The sequence below is a fragment of the Lissotriton helveticus genome, chromosome 4_1 (genome assembly GCF_964261635.1).
Source record: "Lissotriton helveticus chromosome 4_1, aLisHel1.1, whole genome shotgun sequence".
Lineage (NCBI taxonomy): Eukaryota > Metazoa > Chordata > Amphibia > Caudata > Salamandridae > Lissotriton > Lissotriton helveticus.
In genome coordinates, this window is record NC_136063.1 from 256494188 (window position 1) to 256516854 (window position 22667).

At 43.3% G+C, this 22667-nt stretch overlaps 1 protein-coding gene across 1 annotated transcript in view; it reads left to right on the forward strand.

Moving 5' to 3' along the window:
* Positions 1-22667, forward strand: part of KCNQ3 (potassium voltage-gated channel subfamily Q member 3) — an 855832-nt gene that overhangs the window by 642396 nt on the left and 190769 nt on the right. The window contains exon 7 of the mRNA XM_078685552.1: positions 16660-16755. Coding sequence (XP_078541678.1) covers positions 16660-16755 — 96 coding nt within the window. The remainder of the gene's footprint in view (positions 1-16659; positions 16756-22667) is intronic.

Here is a 22667-nt window from a genome sequence, read left to right on the forward strand (position 1 = left end):
CGAAAAGCATCAGTTGATGATTCTAGTCTAGGGGCCGCAGGAGGAGGTCCTCCTCGAACCCCGCCGCCACATAAGCGTTTAACGGCAGCCGAATTACATATGCAAGCGTCACAACGTACGCCCAGACTGTCTGTTGCAGAAATAAGAAAATCCCTTGCCGAATGCTGCTATGACCCAGTCCCAGGCGAAGATGATATGGTTTTATATTCATTACGCGTAAGAAATGTGGCCGAGTATCTAGTCACCCTACCAGATATGAAGGAAGATCTAGACAGAATATATCGTTTCATCCGTACAGGGGAAGATCCAGAAAGTATTAGTGATGTCATGTCCCAAAGGAAAGCTGAGACCCAGCTCATGATATTAAAGTTTCTGATTAATTGTCTAATAAGAGAACAAGATTACCCGTCCAAAAATCAGGCCGAAATGAAAGCCCTGATGAAGTGGAGTAATAGTATAGCCGAGGGTAAGCACAAGACTATCGGTGCTATGGAGAGTATGTACAAGAAAATCCGTAAAGAAATAATAAAGTTACACGAACAACGTAAAGCAGCACAAGTAAACGAGAAAGAAAGTAACTCTGATACTGAAGAGTTAGACAACGAGAATTCCGCCAGAATAGCGTATGTAGGACAACCTAGATTTCCAGATCGCCATTTACGTCTAGAACCCAAGTCTACGTTCCATCATCCAGTACCAGACCAAGGTTCTCTAGAACAAGTATTTCAAGCTACCGATCACATTCTGAAATCACGAATCGGTTACAGTGAGTTAAGTACTATGCATGAACAAGAACTAGCCCGATCAGCAGTCCGATGGATTACTGATTCTACCACTTTTCCAGACGAAATAGTGGCACAAATGTTTCTGAAAATGCCCCCAGCCGAGCAACGACTGGTGGGTATGTATATGATTCAGCACCTCATTACATTGTATGAGGGTCAGCACTCTGATCCAGGTCCGTTACATGATATCCTGAACGAGTTACTCCAGTATAGATGGAGAGGTCTAGGTACCGATTTAATTAGTGTCATTCTAGAACAGCGCCACAAATATAGAACGTTTCTGAACCCGCATTTTGTTCATGTCTCACCCCCAGAAAGTAAACGATTTTACATAGACAGACAGAATCCGTTACGAGAAGTCCACCCAGTTAGAGGAACGGGTGGCGAAATGCAGCGAGTGTTTGTATACACTCCGATCACAAAGATGGAACTTCTGGAGATGAAGAAATTAATTCCCTGTCATGATAAAGATCCAGCAGGGTTCCATAGAGAATTAAAAGACATGCTCCGTATGGGAGAATACACGTATCCAGATATAATTAAAATGTTAAAGGTTCTGCTGCCCGCAGGGGTGTATGAAAAGCTCAAGGAAAAAGACTGGGAGGTGGGAGAGAAAAAGATCGATTGGGCAGTCCTAGAAGCTGAAGATAAGATACGAGTACCAGGTACCGGTCTCGGAGATAAATGTAAAGAATTACCAGAATTATTAATACAAGTTTTACCTAGATTATTGACAACTAGAAAAGAAGACTGGGATGCAATCTCAGCCTGTAAACAGAAACAAGACGAAGATATTAGTGATTTTTATTCTAGATTCGAGAAATGTTTTAGCATCAACAGTGGCCTCAAGACAAGTAGTGAGTCATACCCTCACCTTTTTGTTACTAAATTAGTCGAGAATTCAAGCTCACCAATTAAAAATCGAGTTCTGAAAGTCGAAAGTACCTGGCAAGCTAACACCCCGTCCCAGATGTTGCAGATGCTCCAATACCACCAGAATAGAATCAGAGAAGAGCAAGAACATGAAAGAAAACGTATGAAAGACACGAAAATGAAAGTACTAGTTGCACAATCTGTTCCTCAAGACAGTCAGAAGAGGGGTCCGAATCAAGCCAGTCATCCTGCAGCTCCCGTTAAAGGGAATTGCAATTATTGTAAACAGCCAGGTCATTTTATAAACGAGTGTGCAGTTCTGAAACACAACATAGCTACTGGTAAGACTAAAGAAAGACCACGTCCGCCTAGACAAGAACAAGTTTCACAGACTCCTCAGTTACAGAATGCACCACAGACAGTTACAGCACCGCAGCCCATCGCTGCAACACAGCATGTCACATCGCAGATGTACCAGTATGCACAGTCTGAGTATCCAGAGTACCAACAGTATTCATGAAACAGCCTAGAGAGGGAGGTAGGCTTGCCTCTCATCGAGATACCTGTCGATCAAGAAGGTCCCTATGTTCATAGTCAAGTATTAGGGAAAGACAGAAAGTTTTTGATTGATACAGGGGCAAGTAGGACCACAATTAGTCACGCCGAAGTTCCAGGGGCTCCGCTCTCAGGCTCAAGAAATGTTTCCCTTGGATTTTCAGGAAAGCCTATCGTAAATGAGATCTCAAAGCCAGTTTCTCTAGAAGTAGGTCCATTGTCCCGCACTACTGATCTGTTACTTACTAAGTCATGTCCAGAAAATCTATTAGGCATTAAGACACTGAAAGAGTTAGGTGCAGTTATATGCTGTTCCCCAGAGGGAATACGATTGTTCCTACGTGACTTTAAGGGTCACTATGTATTACGAGATTTTGATTCAAGACTGTCTAATGTTCCACAGCACTTATGGGCGCAAGGTCCAACTGATGTAGGTTACATGCAAATCACACCCTATCGTGTGACTCTCAAGCCAGGTGTAGTGTTACCACGAATCAGACAGTACAGATTGCCACCTGAGGCTGTAGCAGCCTTATCCAAAATTATTGACGAGCTTATTGCTCAAGGAGTGGTTGTAGAAACTGACTCCAATGTATGTAATTCTCCGATCATTCCAGTCATGAAACGTACTGATCCAAATGCACCCCCAGTATATCGATTAGTGATTGACCTACGAGAGCTTAATAAGTGTATTATTCCTCAGTACCCAGTTGTCCCAGACATCTCTTCCCTATTAACAGCCATTGATTCCGAAGCCACGTTCTTTACTGTAATCGACCTCAAGAACGCGTTTTTTTAGTGTTCCCATTCATCCAGACAGCCAGTTCCTTTTCGGATTTTGTTTAAATGGAAGGAGCTATAAATTCACACGAGCTCCTCAAGGTTTCACAGAAAGTCCTAGTATTTACAGTCAAGCACTTAAAAGACAACTAGACAACATTCACATGCCAACTGACACTGCCCTGCTCCAGTATGTCGATGATCTACTGATCACAGCCCGTTCTGAACGTGCTTGCGAGCAAGCATCCCTTACAGTCTTGTATTTCCTAGCCGAGATGGGGCACAAGGTGTCCCCTTCTAAGCTTCAATTCTGTGTCCAGCAAGTGGTATACTTAGGACACTTACTGTCCAAGAGGGGTAGGCAGTTGACACCAGACCGTATCCAGTTAATAGCGAGTCTTCCTCAGCCCAAGACCCAGAAGGAGGTACGTGCTTTTATTGGCCTTACTTCTTATTGCAGACAATGGATTCCTCAGTATGCATTTCTAGCCAAACCACTGATACAGTTAACGACACAGGAGGCAGCCGTATCGACTGTTCTCCCTTGGACATCTGAACATACACTTAGTTTCAATGAGTTAAAGAAAGCCCTATGCCAAGCTCCAGTTCTAGCGACACCGAACTACAGTAAGCCTTTTACACTTTTCGTTACTGAACGCGAAGGTACAGCATTATCTGTTCTCACACAAGATCAAGCAGGACAATACAAGCCATGTGCTTATTTTTCGAGCACATTAGATCCTGTAGCCCAGGCTCTGCCTGCGTGCCTCAAGTCAGTTGCAGCCACAGCACTAGCTATCAGGCAAAGTGATTCCATAGTCTTAGGACATTTCCTGACAGTACAAGTTCCACACTCAGTGGAAGTTCTTTTAAACCGAACACAAACTCAGCACTTGACAATTGCACGTTTAACAGGTTATGAATTGACATTATTCCAGCCACACATAGAAATCAGACGCTGCAACATCCTTAATCCTGCTACACTGTTACCATCAGTTAATTCAAATCCAGCCACACATGATTGCGTGGAAGTAGTTAACATTACGACAAAGCCAAGACAAGATCTGACAGATATTCCGTTACCAGATCCCGACCTGACACTTTATGTGGATGGTTCATGTATGAGAACAAGTACAGGAGAACTAGTCGCCGCGTATGCAGTGACTACTGACACCGAAGTTATTGAAACACACCGTATTGACACCCTGTCCGCTCAAGCAGCAGAGCTAGTTGCTCTGACACAAGCCTGCATACACGCCAAGAACTTGAAAGTTAATGTCTACACGGATTCACGTTACGCATTTGGAGTCGTACACGACTTCGGAGTGCTCTGGCAGGAGAGAGGTTTCATGACTTCTCATGGAACCAAGATTCAGCATGGTCTCCTTATTCAAGCTCTGTTAGATGCCATACACTTACCGACATCTATCGCTATCATGAAATGCAAAGCACATACGAAAGTTACTGACATTATTTCCCAAGGTAATGATCTAGCAGATCGCACAGCCAAGCTTACAGCACAGACTCTAGACATTCCAGTTAACATGACACACACTTCAGATCCGATTACATGCATGACAGTTAAGGACCCTACACTAGATGTCATAGATATCCAGTTACATGCTACTCCCGAAGAAATCAAGAAATGGTCCGAACAAGGAGGGGTCCAGACAGATCAAGGATGGTTAACGAAGGGTAGAGCAACATGGTTTCTCCCCGACTCTATGGTTCAAGTCATTATTAATACCGCACATAGTCCAGCACATTTAGGAGAAAAAGCTATGTTAGACAGTATCCAGAATATTTGGTTCAACAAGCATTTACGAGCTGCAGCCAAGCAGAAAGTCCGTACCTGTATGATATGTTGTCAGTTTAATCCAGGTAAAAGTGTCCCGGTGGAACAAGGTGGATTCCAGCCCCCTGACCACCCTTTTGAAGTCCTCCAGATGGATTATATTCAGATGGAGCGATGTCGAGGTTTCAAGTATGTCCTTGTAGTTGTATGCGCTTTGTCCAGGTGGACAGAAGCATATCCAGTCCCAGATTACACAGCCGCGACCACTGCCAAGCAGTTGGTTCGTGAGTTCTTCCCCCGTTATGGACTCCCTAGAGTCGTATATTCTGATAACGGTCAGCCATTCTCATCTGAACTCATGAAACACGTTTCCCTGTTGTTAGGGTACCAGTGGAAGTTTCATTGTGTACGCCATCCTGAAGCAGCCGGTCTCGTAGAAAGACATAATCAGACTCTGAAAATCCGTATCGCCAAAGTATGCAAAGAAAAAGGTGTGGACTGGCTGGTAGCTCTACCAGTGGCTTTATTTTATATGCGCATGGTCGCACATTCCAGATCAGGTCTGTCCCCGTATGAGGTCTTATTCGGCCGCCCCCCAAATATGTGGGGTACTCCTAGACCCCGAAGTATTACCGATGTTTCAAGTAATATGCTGACAGATTACCTAGCTTCCTTGATGTCTGCCCTCAACTCATGTCGTTCACAGGTTGCCGCCGCATTTCCAGACAATACCGAGGTGGCACCGCATGAAATCGTTCCAGGATCCATGGTGTTGGTGAGGAATTTTGACAGATCAAGTCCGCTGGAGCCTCGCTGGAAGGAGCCCCGACAGGTCCTCCTCACCACCCGTACAGCCGTGAAGTTGGAAGGTCGCAAAGGCTGGGTGCACCTTTCTCATATAAAAAAGTTTTATGGACTGAAACCCGTCTTAAAGAACATTTCCCAGGATTTGAAGGATTGCCAAAGCACCATTTTTAAGGACTGTCCCGCAAAAGACAATGTTACTACACCCCCCCTGTTAGAGGAAACTCCGCAACAGGAGTATAAGTTAAAACTCCGGTCTAGTAAAATAAGTCAGTCAGTTTGATTGTCTAAGTCCTCCCCTAGGTGAAACGGTTAGACTGTTTCTGACATGTATAAAATAGACCCCCATAGTGAGAGAGTTAGTCAAAACTCAATCCGATGTATCATTTTTCTAAGTTTCATATTATTTCTCAGCATTATGATTTCCTGCACCAGTTATGCATTCTACCTGTATTTCCCAGTTCTTCATGTAAATAAGTCTGCTAATGCTACAGTAGAGCACATGTTTAGTGACCTACCTCCCCATGAACTCTCTTACCGCCTCGCTATGCGAAATAATTCCTTTATCCGCATGTTACATTACTCACACCAGACCAGCAATGCCACTAATTGTTGGGTGTGTGGTCGACTCCCCCCTTTCCAGACACCGAAGGGAGTTCTGCCACTCTTTCCTTATCCTTTTTCACATAATGGTTCGTGTGGAGCATGGTCCACGTTAACGTCATCCTCAACAGATATGTCTTTTCTTAACAGTACATGTTTCCCAGACAAGCAAGGTCTCCCCCACAGAACAGGTTTAGATCTAGAAAATGAAGTGTATAATTTAGGTAACTATTCTTCGAATTTCATGGTCCTGAATGTTCAGTCTGATACTACTCCAGACTTACCTGCTATTTCAGTATTACCAGTCAAAGGCAAATTATGTGTCCGAAGTTATGGTTCTGTACATGTAGGACATAGTGATTGTACTACTATTGTCAAGTATAGTGACAGTGGGAAATCTATTTTCAAAGCTTCACGTCATTCTTATTTTATTTGTGGTCAAACTGCATATGTTCGTCTGCCCCTCGATTGGGAGGGAACCTGTTACATTGCCTTCCTACTGCCACCAGTTTTCCTAGCCCCATCTGATTATCACAGAAACACACATCTAGTACACATTAGACATAGAAGGGAGTCCCCAATTGTCGATTATACTGAAACTGCTCTAGAACAGTATACAGATTTCAATAGAGGTTTCTTCTTCTTTATAGGACCTATCCAGAATAGTAAGCTAATCCGTAGGTTAACAAGAACCCTCGAAGCTGTAGTAAATGAGACTGCCTCTGCTCTAGGTAACTTAACCGAAGAGCAATCTGCTATGAGATTTGTCGTTTTACAGAATCGTCTCGTCCTTGACGTCATACTGGCCGATAGGGGCGGGGCCTGTAGAGTCATCGGATCTAGTTGCTGCATTTTCATTCCAAATAACGCGCCGTCTGTTTATTCAGCTATAACCAGACTCCATAAAATTGCCCATCTGATACACCAAGATCCAGGCACCTGGACATGGTCCGGTTGGTTCTGGAATATAATTTCCGCATGGGGATGGAAAATATTGTCCTTCCTAGGTATTGCAGTAGCGATCATATTCAGCTGCTGTCTCTGTATACAATGTGGCCCTGCGATTTGCGGCATTTGTGCTACCTCTTGTATTCCTAATCCCAAACCCCGTTCTAAATCCCGTTCCAGGATAATTCGAGACGAGCAAATGATACTGTATGAAATGATAGATGGTATCATGAATATTGATGTTTCCTGATGGAAACGTAGTGACAAGGAGGGAATGTGGAAAAGTAAATTCTGCCATGTTCTGTGTCCCTACGTGTCATCCATCATATGTTATGTGTGCATGATTAAATATGCATATGTATTCCCTATGTTCGATTCAAGACGCAATTATAGTTGTGTCCACCTCTAGTATGTCAGTTTCCAGTCCTCGTGAATACTACGAATATCAGGCCTATGTAAAGTTACGTTGCCACGTCTCTCAGTGTGCACGTTATTTCATTGTAAAGTCCCCGTTTCTAGGCCTCAAAAGGGCCTGGACACCAGATTCAGCCCCTGTCTCCTGAAACCTCGCTGAGGAGCGATACAGCCCCCACCTGTATCCTCGACCCTTCACTTACTTCCTGCCTCGCAGTGCCCGGTTCAGCCTGGCTCTGCCTCTGAGTCTGCCAAGAATATGTTATGATTCCAGTTATCAGTACAGCCCTCCTTCTCTGCATTCCTAAGCTACTGAACTGCATCAATAGTTTCCGTCATTGTCTAGCCTTCACGTCTCCACGTTAGAGAAATACTGCATTTAATGGTCATTTAATATTCTTCATCACGCACTACATGTAGAATAATGCATGGTCCAGTCTTAGAATCAAGTTAGCCTTTCCCCTCCTGACTTCTAGTTTATATCAACATGTTCTCTAAACATCAGATACTAGATACTGCTTAGGTACATGTCGCCCTGACTCTCCAGACTTCAGTCTCTGCTCCTAGCACAGAGTTCATAGCCCCCAGCTTCTCCTAGTGATACGTCATTGCCAGCTTGCGCGCACCACCAGGTTAGAGGTCCCGGCTCCTTAGGTAGCCCCCTCCATGGTTTCCGCCCCATTCATGACATATTCTGTTACGTTTGCATCACATGTCTATGTATACGCCCTGTTACACCCACTTTCACCCTTATCTTTCGCGACTGCTACGCGTCACACCCTTTGCTCCACCCACTGCTCCGCCTATCATATGTACTGTAATGCAACTGTTTTACTATATATGCTTGTGTATTGTTATTAAATGCGAGCGCGCTCATCCCAGATCCAGCCCCGGCAGCTGCTGGGCCCTGCCATCCTATTCCTATGCAGGTTGTCCTGTTCCTGTCCTTTATGCTGTAATAAACCTGCGAAACTCCTACTACCTCGAATCTTGACTCTTATTTATTGAGCTATCTGTTATTCATTTATACATTCAAAAATAGGGTATTATTTATTTATTTACCACAGCAGATGCCTGCCTGTGAAAACACAGATGTCTGTCTGTCTCCTAGTTTACTTCCTTGATTGTTGGGTTGTGTGTTTATGTGTGCTTGCACTGTACAAATGTCAAACTCATTGACTTTGCCAGTTCTTGTATTTGATGAGGCCACACGTTATTACTGAACCCTTTTTGGCTAAAATGTGATCTGTCTTAAAGACAGAGAAGGATCTCTCCTTAGATAGGAAGGGCACCTCGCCTCCACAGTAACACTTCTCTAAAACATGTAGGACTCCTAGCCTAGTCCTATAAACATGTCCATAGCACAGATCTTGGTTAGAACTGTACAGTGTGGGTGTCAACAGATTGAGCTAGAGATTTAGTTAGAGACTTATCATTCAACCTGGTTTTCCTTTGACCTGGATTGTCCGGGGGCAGTGTAGCTCCAGGGAGGGAACTTAAATCTATGTATTGTACTTTGTGTGACATCTTTTACGCACAATATGATTACATGTGATAAAATGTGTACTGATGCTGTATACTCCGAAACAAAAACAAGTAAAAAAGAAAACCTGTGTTACTTTTAAATACCAATTCACAGTAGGAAAGGAGGTGTGTTGCATGAACATTTTAGCAAATAAGGGTAAACTATTTAGCAGATGCATAACGAAATTTGAGCCCCCCCCCCTGCAAAGTCCATAGAGGGCCCCTCCCCACTCGGGAGCTTTCAGGTCAGAGTACTGTGCTGACCGGGCACACTGAGAACAGGAACTAAGCTCAGGATAAAGCAGGGCCTGATTCAAGAAATAGGGCACAACATAAAGAACAAGAATTCAAGACCAATAATCTGCACACTACAGAGGGAGGTTGGGAGTGTGCAGACAGAACTCGAACCACTGGTCAAAGGAGGGACAGAGATGCAGCAACAATAAGGAACAGGAGTAGGGCAGACCAAACAGCAAAACAGAGAGTAGGGAGTATGGCACAAAGGGGAATCAAGGTACAAGGAATCCTGGGAAAGCCTGGGATCACAGCATCAACAGGAAATGGGATCTAGTGGGGTTTTAGCAGAAAAGACTATTGGTACCCACTGGATACTGAGCTTCATGGACAGAAATATATGGACGTAAAGGAGAGGGGCACAGGTGCAGAGACAGAGACAGGAGTTGGTCATCCACTAGGTGCATAAAATCAGGGAACCGTCCAAAAATGGGAAGGCTATAAAGGAGCGTGGAGAAGGGAAGGCTGTGGCTGTCAGCAGGCACAGGGAGGAGATCTGGGAAACAGACACGGAGTGCAGAATGGAGTTGAGAGTAAGACACACCATTCTAACATGTCTGATTAAGTCAGTGTATCTGCAGGAATCAGGAATCATGATGCAAAATGGAGTACCACCACTAAGACATGAGAGGGGCAAGGTTTGGCAACACGAGGGACTAGTTGTCCCAAAATGCACTGTGATGCTACAGGTAAAACTAAGACCGGAACACAATGTTGAGTAGGTGTGCTGTGTGTTGAATTTTTCTAGCATGGTCAGGTCTAAAAAGGTCAAATCAAGTCAAGTCAATTCAGGATATTTGTATTGCGCACATATCACGTCCAAAGAGTCTCATGGCGCATGCAGACGATTCTGACAGGAAGGTTAGCAGCTAAAATTAGCAGAAAAGCCAGGTCTTAAGCTTCTTTCGGAAACTCGTATGTTCAGAGGTTGTGCGCAGACTGAGGGGCATTTTATTCCAAAGAGATGGTGCCAAGAAGGCAAAAGCGCGACCTCCATTCCTGGCAGTTTGAATTCTCAATGGAGTAAGAAGTGACTCAGTGCTTGATCTCAGCTGTCTCCTTGGCATGTACCAAGTGAGTTTCTGGGTCCAATATTTTGGGCCACTTCCATACATATGTTGGTGTACCATACATAGTGTTTTAAACGTGATCTGTTTTTTTACAGGAAGCCAGTGTAGAATTTTTAGGCACGGCGAAGAACCTCGGTTGGCCCACATGAGTGCCACCCTGGACAAATTGTCTAACATTCCTCCTGTTATGCTTCTGGGATTCTTAAGTCCATTTTTGTTGCTTTACCTTCCAAGTTCAACTCTGATATGTCTCCTATTGATGCCCTGAGGGCTGAGCGCTTAGCTTTCCAACAGTAGGGCTAATTTCAGTACATGTCTGTCCTAAATTGGGGTTAGTTCACTGAGAGCGCCTTACCATCCCAGATATGCAGTTGCTTCTCTCTACACAGGAATCACTATGCCAGTGTGGAACGGCAGCGTCCCCAGGGGCTGGGCCTTGTATAGTGGTGCGGGAAACCCCTTGGTGCCCCTAGCATGTCTGTCTCCCCTGATTGCTGGCTAATCTTATGAAGCTCAGTAGTATTTTTTGTCAGGTATTATCCCTCCATCATATATCCTCCTTCATAGCTTATGGAGTGAAATGCGCAGGAGGCTCCATTCCACAGGCGCAACCTCAGTTCAGCATACAGTTTCTCGAAATAATCTGCAGGTACACAGTATGGTGTGTTCTGCAGGGCATATAAGAATGTAGGTATGGCCATGATTTTGAATAGTGCCATTCTGCCCATTAGCACCAGCTGCAATGTACGCCAGTGTTTAACATCTTGCTTGAATCTGGCTAGCAGATGGTACATGTTTGCCGCAAGGAATCTGTTTCTGTGTCGATTTATGTAGAGTTATGTAGATGGCAAGGTATTAAAATCCCTCAAGTCTTTGTGACAATACACAGTCAGGTTTAAGGTGTGGTGTTCCTCCCATGTGGGGGTATATTTGGGATTTACCCCTGTTTATAGTGTATCTGGAGTAGCTACCAAAGATTTTGAACACTTACAGGATCCTCTGGACTGTTTGCTCAGGGTCAGCTTCGTAGAGCAAAATATAGTATTTCTTCCCATGTGCCTGCCCATTTCAGGCCTTCGATAAGCGGGTCATTTCTGACCCACCCGGATAGGGCTTCTAGTGCCAGAGCGAATATCATCGACAATAGTTGCCTCTCCTGCTTGGTAACCCTACCAAGCTTGAAAATGCTGGATTCCAGTACCATTGATTCTCACTCTAGCAAGCTGATGATGGTATGAAAACTCCACCCACCATCCGTAGCTTTGGCCAAAGCCCAGTTTCTTCATGACTGCAAACATATAAGGCCACTCGAGTGTGTCAAATGCTGTTGTGGCATCGAGAGATAGTATCAGCGTCCGTTCCAGCACTGTGCTTGTCAATCCTTGGATTCTGTATAGACATTGTAAAGTGAGTTTGGTCCCTCTGTTAGGTATAAAGAGAGATTGGTCTGGATGGAACAATGTCAGTATTACCATTTTTGGTCTCATTTCCAACATATTGGCCAGTATCTTGGCTTCAGCATCTGGCAACAAGATCGGCTTCTAAGACAGTCAGGTGGTTTTCCTTCCTTTGGAATGACCGCGATAGTGGCCAATCCCTGGTCATGTGGTAGCTCCCCCTCCTCCCCAACTTCTAATAATATTGCGGTATATGTGCAGCAACAGTTGGGTGGACATGCTTGTATATAGTTCAATGAGTACTCCATAAGGTCTTATGACTTTTCCTGACGCGCTGAGCTAATTTCTGCTGATTTCCCTGTAGCCTCTATCTCCACATCTAGGAATTATATATTTTCTGCTGAAAGGCCTGGAAGTTTAATGTCATTAAAAAATTATTGTATATTGGATGAGGATTGAGCGGTGGCAGGTGCTTATGTTTTGACGTAGTACTCCGCAAATACCTCTGCTATCTCAGGATATCTCACTGCTACCCTTGGTGAGTTCTTAATTGCCAGGGCTCAGCTTATAGAACGTCTCTGCATTCTAGGCAGGCCAATCATTTCACAGATGTATTCCCTACATCGTAGAGTGTTTTCTTGAAAATACAGTTTCGTCATCCTCTTAGGATGTCCCACTATGGTCCTTATTTTTCAAGTACCAAGCATCCATGGGCCAAAACCTGTCTTTCTTTTCCTCTCTTCCCTGCACCTCCACCCAGAGTGTGAAGTGGCTAAAGATTCCCCTCGCTAGATGGCTAGGTCTCATTTATTTCCCAATGTGTAGGTGTTAAGTTAGGAAGTAGTCTATGCAAGAGTAGCTTTTGCGCCCTGTGGAGTAAAATGTGTATTACTTCTTCAGTGGATAATGGGATCGCCATATGTCGGCTAATCCGATTGCTGGCAAGAAACCCAGGAGGGGGCTATATGCCCTGATTATCTTTTGTGAATAGTCTGTTCCAATCTTCACTGACTGCTAGGTTGAAGTTGCCGCCTATGACTGGTATGCCAGGGGGAAGGCGCAGCAGTATTGCACCCAACTCTAATAGGGCTTGTGCATCAAGTTTTGAGGTGATATATAATGAGCAGAGGTTCCATGTCAGGCCTTCCCAGAGCCCTGTCTGCATTACAAATCTACCCTGTGGGTCAAACCATGTCTGTTGGGGATGAAAGAGATGGACATTTTGTGGAGTAGCATCATGTATCCATGTAATGCTTTACAGTGGTTACCTTTTAGGTCTATTTCTTGTGGCATACCTATGCCTGGGGACTGTTGCTTAAAGCAACGCAGCACTGATCCCGAATTGATTTGATTTCCCAGGCCATTTACATTCCAGGATACGATATTTATTGTACGGTTGTGAGGAATGGTGTGATTACATCTGTGAGTCTTACGGATGTTGAAAAGGCAGATGCTATGCTCATTGACATTTGTGTTAGGGTGGCAACTAGGTTGCTACCTCTGCTTCCCTTGCAGGTGTTGGTGACAGTCCCTTTTCAGGTGCTGGTGACAGTGAATAACACACATAAACCATAGGCACATCTCCCAACTGATAAACGCCACCTCCCCACCACCCTGAATCATAGGCTTCCAACTGCCCACTCCCCAAATCAAAGAGTGACGGTTGCCCCATTATTTACGTGTCAATTACATATAGCTGAGTTGTGCCCATTTCAAATGCTTTCTCAGGCCTTGAAAACCCTCTTGTTTGTTCTAAGTTTTTATCTTGTCCCATATGTGGGGTCACAATGCCAGTACCTTTGGTGGAACCCCTAGTCTAACTGAGTGGTATTTGAGGTTGTGATCTCCCCACCTTTGACATTTCTCTCATGCCCATTGGCCTATATCATCAGATCCTTCTTCAGTTCTGGTGCCTTCCAGGCTGGTGTTTGATGGTGATCGGTAGCGCCGTGCGCCATCTCGGTAAGCTCAGTTTTGCTCACTGCCTCATGGTCAATCTTTATTGTATCTGACTGGGTGCTAGCCCTCCAGCCAGTATCATGCCTCGATGGTCATTCTGAAGTGCTAAGTTTTACCATTTTAAACTTTTAGTTTGGCCAGGTACAGCATCATATATCGGAATTCTCAGGCTGCAAGTGCTTATTTAACGTTATCAAAATTGCGGTGTTGTTTATGAACATTTAGCGTAAAGTCTGGAAAGAAACTGATTGTGGCATTTTCATATTGGATTCTGTCTGTTGATCGTGCTGCCTGGAGGATAGCTTCCCTCTCCCCAGAAATTAAAGATGCGAGCAATATTTGTACTTGGGGGGGCAGCCAAACAAAGGGGCCACAACGGCGACTTGTGGGCTCGCTCAATGGTGAAAACTTTTGATAGTCTTTTGGGTTTTAATGTCTGGGTGATCAGCTCTTTCAGAAACAGTTCCATAATGGTCCCCTCTGCCCTTTCTGACACTCCCACTGCCCTAATATTATTTCACCTTGCACTCACCTCGTAGTCCTCTCATCTCGCTATCATGATTACATTATATCTGGTGAGTTGGTCTACTGTTATTTTGAGTTATTTGGAGTCCTTCAGCAGTATGGCCAGTGATTGTTTTGTGCATGTTATACAGTCACTGACATTATGTGTGTCTGCTCCTAAGAGAGTGACAGAGTCTATTTTGGGCTCACAGCATAATTATCCATTTTGTTTTGCAGTCACTCTTACCCCATTGGCATTAGCTTGGCTGTCTTCCCTTGTCTTCCACCAGTCAGTAAGCAGTCTTACTGACCGGTGTGGCCCTCCCCCACATGTGAAGCAAAACATAGGATGGAATGAAGGGCCTTGATGTTAGGTGGTTCATACCTTACGATTCTTCCGAATTATGTTATTTTTTCTCCTGGACCACGTTTTCAGCAATAACTGTCAAAATGCATGTAGAACAAGAAATTGTATTTTCAGGTTTTGTTCTAAATCTTCCTTCATGGAAGACAAAGCCCGAGATTTGATAAATGTGTAAATAGCGTTATCCATTTTGTTTTACAGCTCACATCCTCTTCTAGATATTCTGAGCCCAGGTTGATCACATTTGTGGCCAGAGGAAAGCATCAGAAGCAGGGGTGGGCAAAGTATTCAAAGGAATTTTGAAGGATGATAAATTTGACATTTTATTTCTGACAGCGGATCGAAATCAGAGTTACTTTAATCCTGCCTGAGTGGGGAAAAATTATACATAGTTGCTTTTAGGAGCACTGTAAGTGGCCCGGTCACGTATTTAAGTTAGTGATCGTTGCATTAATGTAAGAACATTGCCAGACCTCTGACAGTGCACTTGAAGTGAATTTCCTCTTCAGGAAGCCTTTGTGCAGTGCCTCCCTGCAGGGTCCTCTTGGCACTCTAGCAGAGAGGCGCCTCACATCAGGACTTGCTTTCATGCACTGATGGGGGTGAGCAGTGTAATTACCCTAATGTAATTACCATTGAGGTAATTACACTGTCTGACTCCTGCGATGAATGAGGTATTTTTGTGCAGGGCATTCTGTCTGCATTGCACTTTTTTCTTAATTTGGGCCGGCAGATTCGAAACCAGCGAGAGCTAGCAAATTGATAATGTTTCACATCCGCCTACTGTAAATTATGAAGAACAAATGTGTCTGTGTAGTCAGAAGCTGCCTGCCCCTAAAGTCAGTAAGTGGGTAAGATTTGCAGATGTTTCTGACTATGACTTATCAGGCCAAGTGGCACCTTTGGGCATCAATGGACATTCTACCAGAGGGGTTGTGGCCAAAGTCAAAAGAAGTATCTTTGTCAGAGATGTGTAGGGCAGCTATATGGTCTTGCACTCACACTTCTGCCCAGCACTAACATTTGGGTGTGGAAAGTTCCCAACCTGGCAATTTGGCAGAACGAGTTCTGCTTGGCGCTTCTGGGTGTTCTGAAGCATTTACCGGTTGTCCCCAATGAAAACATTTAGGCAGTAATATATCTTGGTCTTACTCTCTTGTAATGAGCTGTCAACAGATGTTTATTGGCTTTGTGAACCCTCATGCAGTGAGGAAGGTTGTAGGAAGCACCGGGGCATGGAGAGAATTATTCCTTGTTGCATCCTCACGACCCTCCTCTCCGCTTCCTCTCTATTGACAGTTAAAGCTTGGTGTGACCAGGACTAATAAAGGTCAAGAAGGGTTTTATGGGGAGTATAGGATGCAGGCATATAATAGAAAGAGAAAAGGGACAATTGTTTGTAAAAATAAAAGTATTTTGGGTACGCAACAGCAAATTCAACCTGTCTTCCGGGTAAAGGCACTCCAACTCTCCCAAGGTATAAAAGAGTTACCTCCACGGTGTACAAAGGTGTGCCAGGTCCGAGAAAAAACATGTATGAGAAAATAAATGAAAATTCAAGATAATATACTCACGTTAGTGATTTAGCAAAACGCAAAAATAATAATAGAATAAAACACATCAAATTTACACATCTGCATGTATATGCGCTTGCCTGCAGTATATATCTATATATATTTTTAACATTTTGTTCAGTAACATTTATTGCCTGTAAAATACATATCTACGCATATATTTAAATAACACGATGCTAACATTTAAGCACGTTTCTTTTCATTTGAAATGGTGTGTATTATGTCTATAGTGTCGCGAGTCAGTGATTTCGGTGAAAGATTAGTCTCTGCAGATACAGGGCACAATAATTAGTGCTTCTGTGAATTTTCGTACTTTGAGAGTATATATATCAATGAAAAGGGGTCTCTGTGGGAGTTTGTTTCTTTTCCAGTGGACAGTACGTAATGTGAATATTATTTTGATTTTTGTTTCCAAGGGTATTTTGGGATCTGGGTTGGCTTTGAAGGTCCAGGAACAGCACCGTCAAAAACATTTTGAGAAGAGAAGAAAACCAGCTGCTGAGCTCATCCAGGTTTGTACTGTGGTATTATAAATGGTATTCTTGAAGAGTGTGTTCCTAACACTGGCCTCCAGTGACCTCCAGTGGTCAAATTTGTGAACTGAAGCAATTGATGCTAGCTGCTAACGGTTTTTAATAGTTCGTCCTGAAGGTCACAGTGGATGTCTAGAGCTAATTTAAAATCTAAACAATTGTCATAATTATTTTTGTTAAAAAGCTGTGCCATATTTACAACACTAGGAAATAATGCAATACTTTGTTACAGTTAACTAAAAATGCTATTTTCAAACTCATCCAGAATTAGGTACATGGCCATGTCATTCTGAAATTGTCTCGCCAAATTGTTGTTTGCTCTCATTTGTCGTGACATTTAAAATAGAGGTTCAGAAATAGATGGGAAAAAAAAAAACTGAAAAGTTTCAATGGCATCTGAAATTTTTGTATTAAGAATATTTTGTTGTACTAAGAATACCCCTAGATCGACCAAGAAGTTAATATTTGTATTAAGCATCTGAGAAAAGAAATCATCTTTAATCTGTTCATCTAGATTCTATGCCAATAAATTCTTTAAAACGCTCAAAGATTTATTCTCACTTGACACCTTCAGAAGATGATTAATATATTTATATTTAGTTCTTGAAATTATAATGGTGTTGGACCAAACACTTGTGTGCTAATACAATTTTTAATTGCTCCTTTCGAAATATTATATCTTTTTTCTCAATGAAATCACAGCTTGTATTTGAATTCTAAATAGTCAAAATCTAACCGGGATCAGTTATTTCAGATGTGATCTAACTTAATTCTACCAGCACAAAACCAAGCATAATGAAAAATAATAGATCAATTATGTTCAAAACGAAGTGCCTGATTACGATATTGGCGGTGCGGCGACAGGTCCACCATGCTGCCCCACCGCCAAAGCTGTGGTCAGACCGCCCGCCCGATTAGGAGTTTCCTCCTGTCTGGCGGGGTTTGTTTTTGACATTTCCATGGCGGTGCCCTGCATTGGGAATGCCAAAAACAGTTTCTGCACTGTATGGACTGTAAAGTCTAAGCCTTGCTGGAACGGTGTGTAATGTATTCACACAGGGGGAACATGTGCATCCACAGGGCGTTAGGTACCAGGGCCTACAGGGTCCCCTTTGTTTCCTCTCCACCGCAGTTTTCATGGGGGGTGGATCTGCCATGAAAACTGTGGTGGCTGCGGCGGTCTCGTAACCGGGGCCTAGGTGTCTCTAGAATGTAGGTGAGCTAAGGAGATGTACTTCCTGGTTCATGTGTGCCGGTCCTTATTCATAAGGTTTAACATTGGCTGCAGTAGATTTGGTCAATTTTGTTCTGAGAAGTTATTGTTACTTTTTGCATTAGGTTAAACTGCAATATAGACATTAATATTAGTCCAGGAAAGGGCGAAGACTATTTTCAGCAGTTTATAGTTATTGATTATAGATATGCTCACACTTTCCTGTATGCGATGGCCAGCCTGGCACAAAGCCACTTCTTAACCTTGGTCACACTGCTTGAAAATGACAAATGAGTAGGGAACTGGATCCCAGTGCGATGCATACACGTTGGCACCAGAGAATCTCAAGCAGCGGCGGCTGGCTCAGGAAAACGAGGTGAGCCAGGCCGGGCTGGGGGGGGGAGTTGAAAGATGATGGAATAGGTATAATTAAATAAATAATACCTATACCGTTGTCTGTCGGCTTCCCTCCCTTCTGCGTCCCACAGCGCATACCTGAGCCAGCTGTCGCTGATCATTACACAATCCTAGAATGTCATTTTTTAATGTGAAGATTCAAAATCTTCAGCAGACCAGACACTGATTCTGGCTTTAAGAAGTACATCAAAATCACAACAAAAATATCTTAGGCAAACAGTAAGATACATGCTTTTCATCATCTCTGCTTTTTGGACCGCTGTACTTTTAACCTCTGATGGGGGATCTCCAGTTCCTGGGAGGACCTTTCAAGTCTTCAGCGTTACCATTAAATTCGACGACCTCCACCTTCAAACCTCAGCCATCTTTTCTTCTAAAGGCAACCTCTTTATTGCACATCTTCTGTGTGACTTGACTTTACCGAGTAGGAAGACGTAACATCTGTTGATGCAGCAGGAGGAAAGACTTTGGGCATCTTGAAGGATAGACTACACAAGTGCTTCATTAAAAGCTGGAAGTCAGGTCCCTGACCTGACTCCCTAACCTGGGAGTCAGTGCAGGACAATCATGACCAGTGACTGGCTGGAGTTGGGCCAAAGGGAGTTCCATCTTTGCCCAAGGCTGAATCAGAGCCTTAATTCAGAGGTCACCCAATTAAAGATTTAGTGGTATTGGCACAATTGCCTATTGGCTCGGTTAGTAACACTAGTGCACCTACTCTTAGTTTATGACATGTCTTAAAGTTTGGATGAAATCATTAAATGATATGTTACCGCCTTCCTCTTGATGGGAAATCTTTAAATACTCGGTACAGAGACTATTTTGTTTTGCACATGTAATAGGTTGTATGTTTTTAATTTACTTATCAAGTCACTGAAGATAACCCCTTACCCCAACCCCGGATATTGACCGTAATGGAGCGTGTGTCTAATGTTGTAACTCCACACGTGCCTTGATGCTAGTGGATTGTAGATTATAAAGCAGAGCAAATGAATTATAACTGAACCTTTCGCATTGTATACTCTCACTTGGAAGTACTTAAACACACTACATGGACTGGTCTCTGTAGCACGCAGGTCCTAACAGGGAAGGGTGTTTGCCTGGTTTTGTCAGGGTTTACCAACACTATGAGGACTGATGCAGTCCTCACAATGTGGGATAAGCATTCGCACACACACTTTTCTAAAACAGGGCTGAAATAGGGTTTGAAGTGATGATCCCAGAGTACAATGGAAGGTATACAAATAAAGTAGCATACTTTTTCTCATGGTCGTCTCCAATAGTTTAGCAAATGTAAGAGTGATTTGAGAACCAAATCATGGTAAAATATGGACTGCTCTTAAGGCCTCGCCAAGGGATACTGAGAATTAATTGGTCAGATGCTGAATGGGAGAAACCAACTCTGGGTGGTATTCCCACTTCTAGTCCCTGGCACCAGAAGTTACAGCTGCAAAAATGAGGAGGAACCGTGTGTGCCAGGATCAAAAAACGCATGTTTTCCTGTATGCAGGGTGCTTCCTTCTCTGATTAGGTGGTAAATGTGCGCAAAGGGGGCACATCAGGTTTTTTTGTAGGGTGTTTGTAGAGTCAGTGGGGTGGTAAGGAGCTGCTGGGGTAATGTTGCATGCTGCTTCAGTGCTATAAGAAAGGGTTGGGCAGGGGACAAGCTTCACCTTTGACACACAGCTTGCCCTGGCACCCCAATAGTTTTCAAAACACAAAATTGTACCTGGTGGTCAAGCAAGTAAGTTATTCACCAGGAATCACAACGTAGATGCGATACAAATAACACCCGTGGGAACACACCATGCAGACTAATATGTACTGATGGCCGAGTAAAGGCTCAAGGACATATGGAAAAATTCCCATCAGAAGCCACACTGTACTGCCCTCTTTTGCATCATTTGGGTTCTCCTCGTCCAGGAGACAAAACAAAACGGCCGGCCAGATGTTACCGTGACCGAAACCAAAATGTGAGAGGAGAGTATTGTATGATTATTAGGTGTTGAGGTGGCAACTGAAAAAAAGCAGTGTAAAGTGATACAGTGAGTGATTATAAAATTAGGTGAACCGGGTAGAAAACAACAGTTTATTAGTGTCTCCCAGTCCCTAAGGCTAAAACAAGTGCAAATGCGGGTCTGAAATAATATCCGCAATCAGCAGTGGTCAACATGTTTCTGCATTTGAAGAAAAGAGTTTCCATGCATTCTTCAGGACCAGTTCTTTAAAAACTACTGCTTTTGGTGAAAAGATAATAATTAAAAGATGTCACCTGAAATAGTCCAGGTTATGTGCTCAACCATGTACTGTTTCTGCACCGCATCATGAGCATTAGATCCACAAGGAAAAACAAAAACAAACAAAACACCAGAACATGAATGTTTCATATCCCCACGGTTTTCTGATAATTTATCAAGTTAAACCTTAATTTCATAGCACCACAGTCGCACATGCTAGGAAATAAGTTCCATTCTGAACACTCACCCATAAACGATGGTTGAGGAGCTTCACCCCACCTGGCTACTGCTCAGGTTTGAGGAGCACCGCTCTAAAGTGGAAAAAATTGAATTGAAAGAAAAGAGGCAACCAAGGCTCAGTTAAAATTATCCATGAAGTGGTATATGGATAGCTTATGAACAATTACTGTCTCCATCCACACTACAGAATCAGATCATCCTGCACTCAGCTTTAAAAGATGGTCGACATGATATCCTGCCTGTTGCAAAGCTCAATATGTGATGTTGCACACGCAGAATACCACATCAATTAGGGCAAAGCCTGGTGATACCCGTCTATGTTGTTATAAATATGCAACGTGACCTTATTGTGTCAAATTGTTTGAGACGGTAAATTCACATTAGGTGATACAAAGAAAGCTCCAAATCCTAACGTCTTTGTAAAGACCCGTTAGCCACCAATAGAATATCACGTAAGTTTTGGCAGAGTTTAGTACAACCCGTCTATACTAAGCCCTATCGTTTTTGAGCGCGTATAGATGCGAGGGTATCCTGCGGACAGCTTACCTATCCGTCGATGTCTCCCGACAGTCATCCGAGCTGTCTGGGGGGGCACCGGTTATGGGGTTCGCGCAGTGTTTTAGCGATCGTTTCCGGAAGTTGAATCACGTGACCGGCTGTAGTCACGTGATCACTGTGTATGTCGCGAATTGTGGTTCGGAACACGTATTGTTGAAGTTTGTACAAACAACATGTGATAAAGTCCGATTTCTGATATTAAATATAATCGTACCCAATGTACAGACAATTTAATGCTTGTTACTGCGTATTTTTTATTTTATAAGGACGAAAACTCTTGTACTGAAAAAATTAAATTTTTTATATAAACACAACAGAGTCAACTAAATGGTCAGTGTGTATGTGTGGATAAATGTCCATATAGGAAACCAAAAACAAGGCACGTTTTTTGGCGGCAGTAGGACAATGGACTATGTATAAACACACCAGAGTAGTCAGTATGTGTATGTTGGTAAATATGTTGGTAAATATCCCTGCAGGAAACAGGAGGCACGTTATTCAGCTGTGGATCTATAGTATGACAATGGACTAAAGTATGATATTAAAGAGACATCCACGGTATAGGTTCATTGAGTCCAACCTTGTCACTGTTTAGTCGATAGACCCATTTCTGTTCGATTTTGAACAGAAAACGTCCAACATCAGGGCAAAATTCAGGGATCTTTGGTTGTTCTAAAACAGTCCAGTAGAAATCATTAGGGCTGTGTCCTTTTTCTAAGAAATGTGCAGTTAGACGGGTGGCTTGTTTACGGCATCGCACTGTGCTTTTATGCTCTTGTATTCTTGTCCGCACCTTCCTGGTTGTCATGCCAACGTATCGAAGTTGGCAAGGACACGTTATCAAATAAATCAGGTTACTGCTGTTGCAATTCGTAAACCTGATTTGTGTCCATGGTCTTGTTGTCCCTATATCTATGCTGGTTGATTTGCAGGTTTGGGGACACACTGAACAAGCCCCGCAGGGATGGTGACCTTGGACAGGTGGCAAGTCCCACAGTGTGCCCACTTGTCTGGGTTCTTTGTTACGAGGACGTGTGTGGACTAACTGGTCCTTGAGGTTTTGTCCTCTTTTGAAGGCAAAAAGTGGCAAAGGAATATCATCACCCCCAGTTTTTAGGATCGACCAGTGTTTTTTCACAATCTTTTGTACTTGGTTGGATCTGCTGTTGAATGTGTTAACAAAGGTGATGCGGTTGGTTTTTTCCTTGGGAGGATGTATCTCTAAC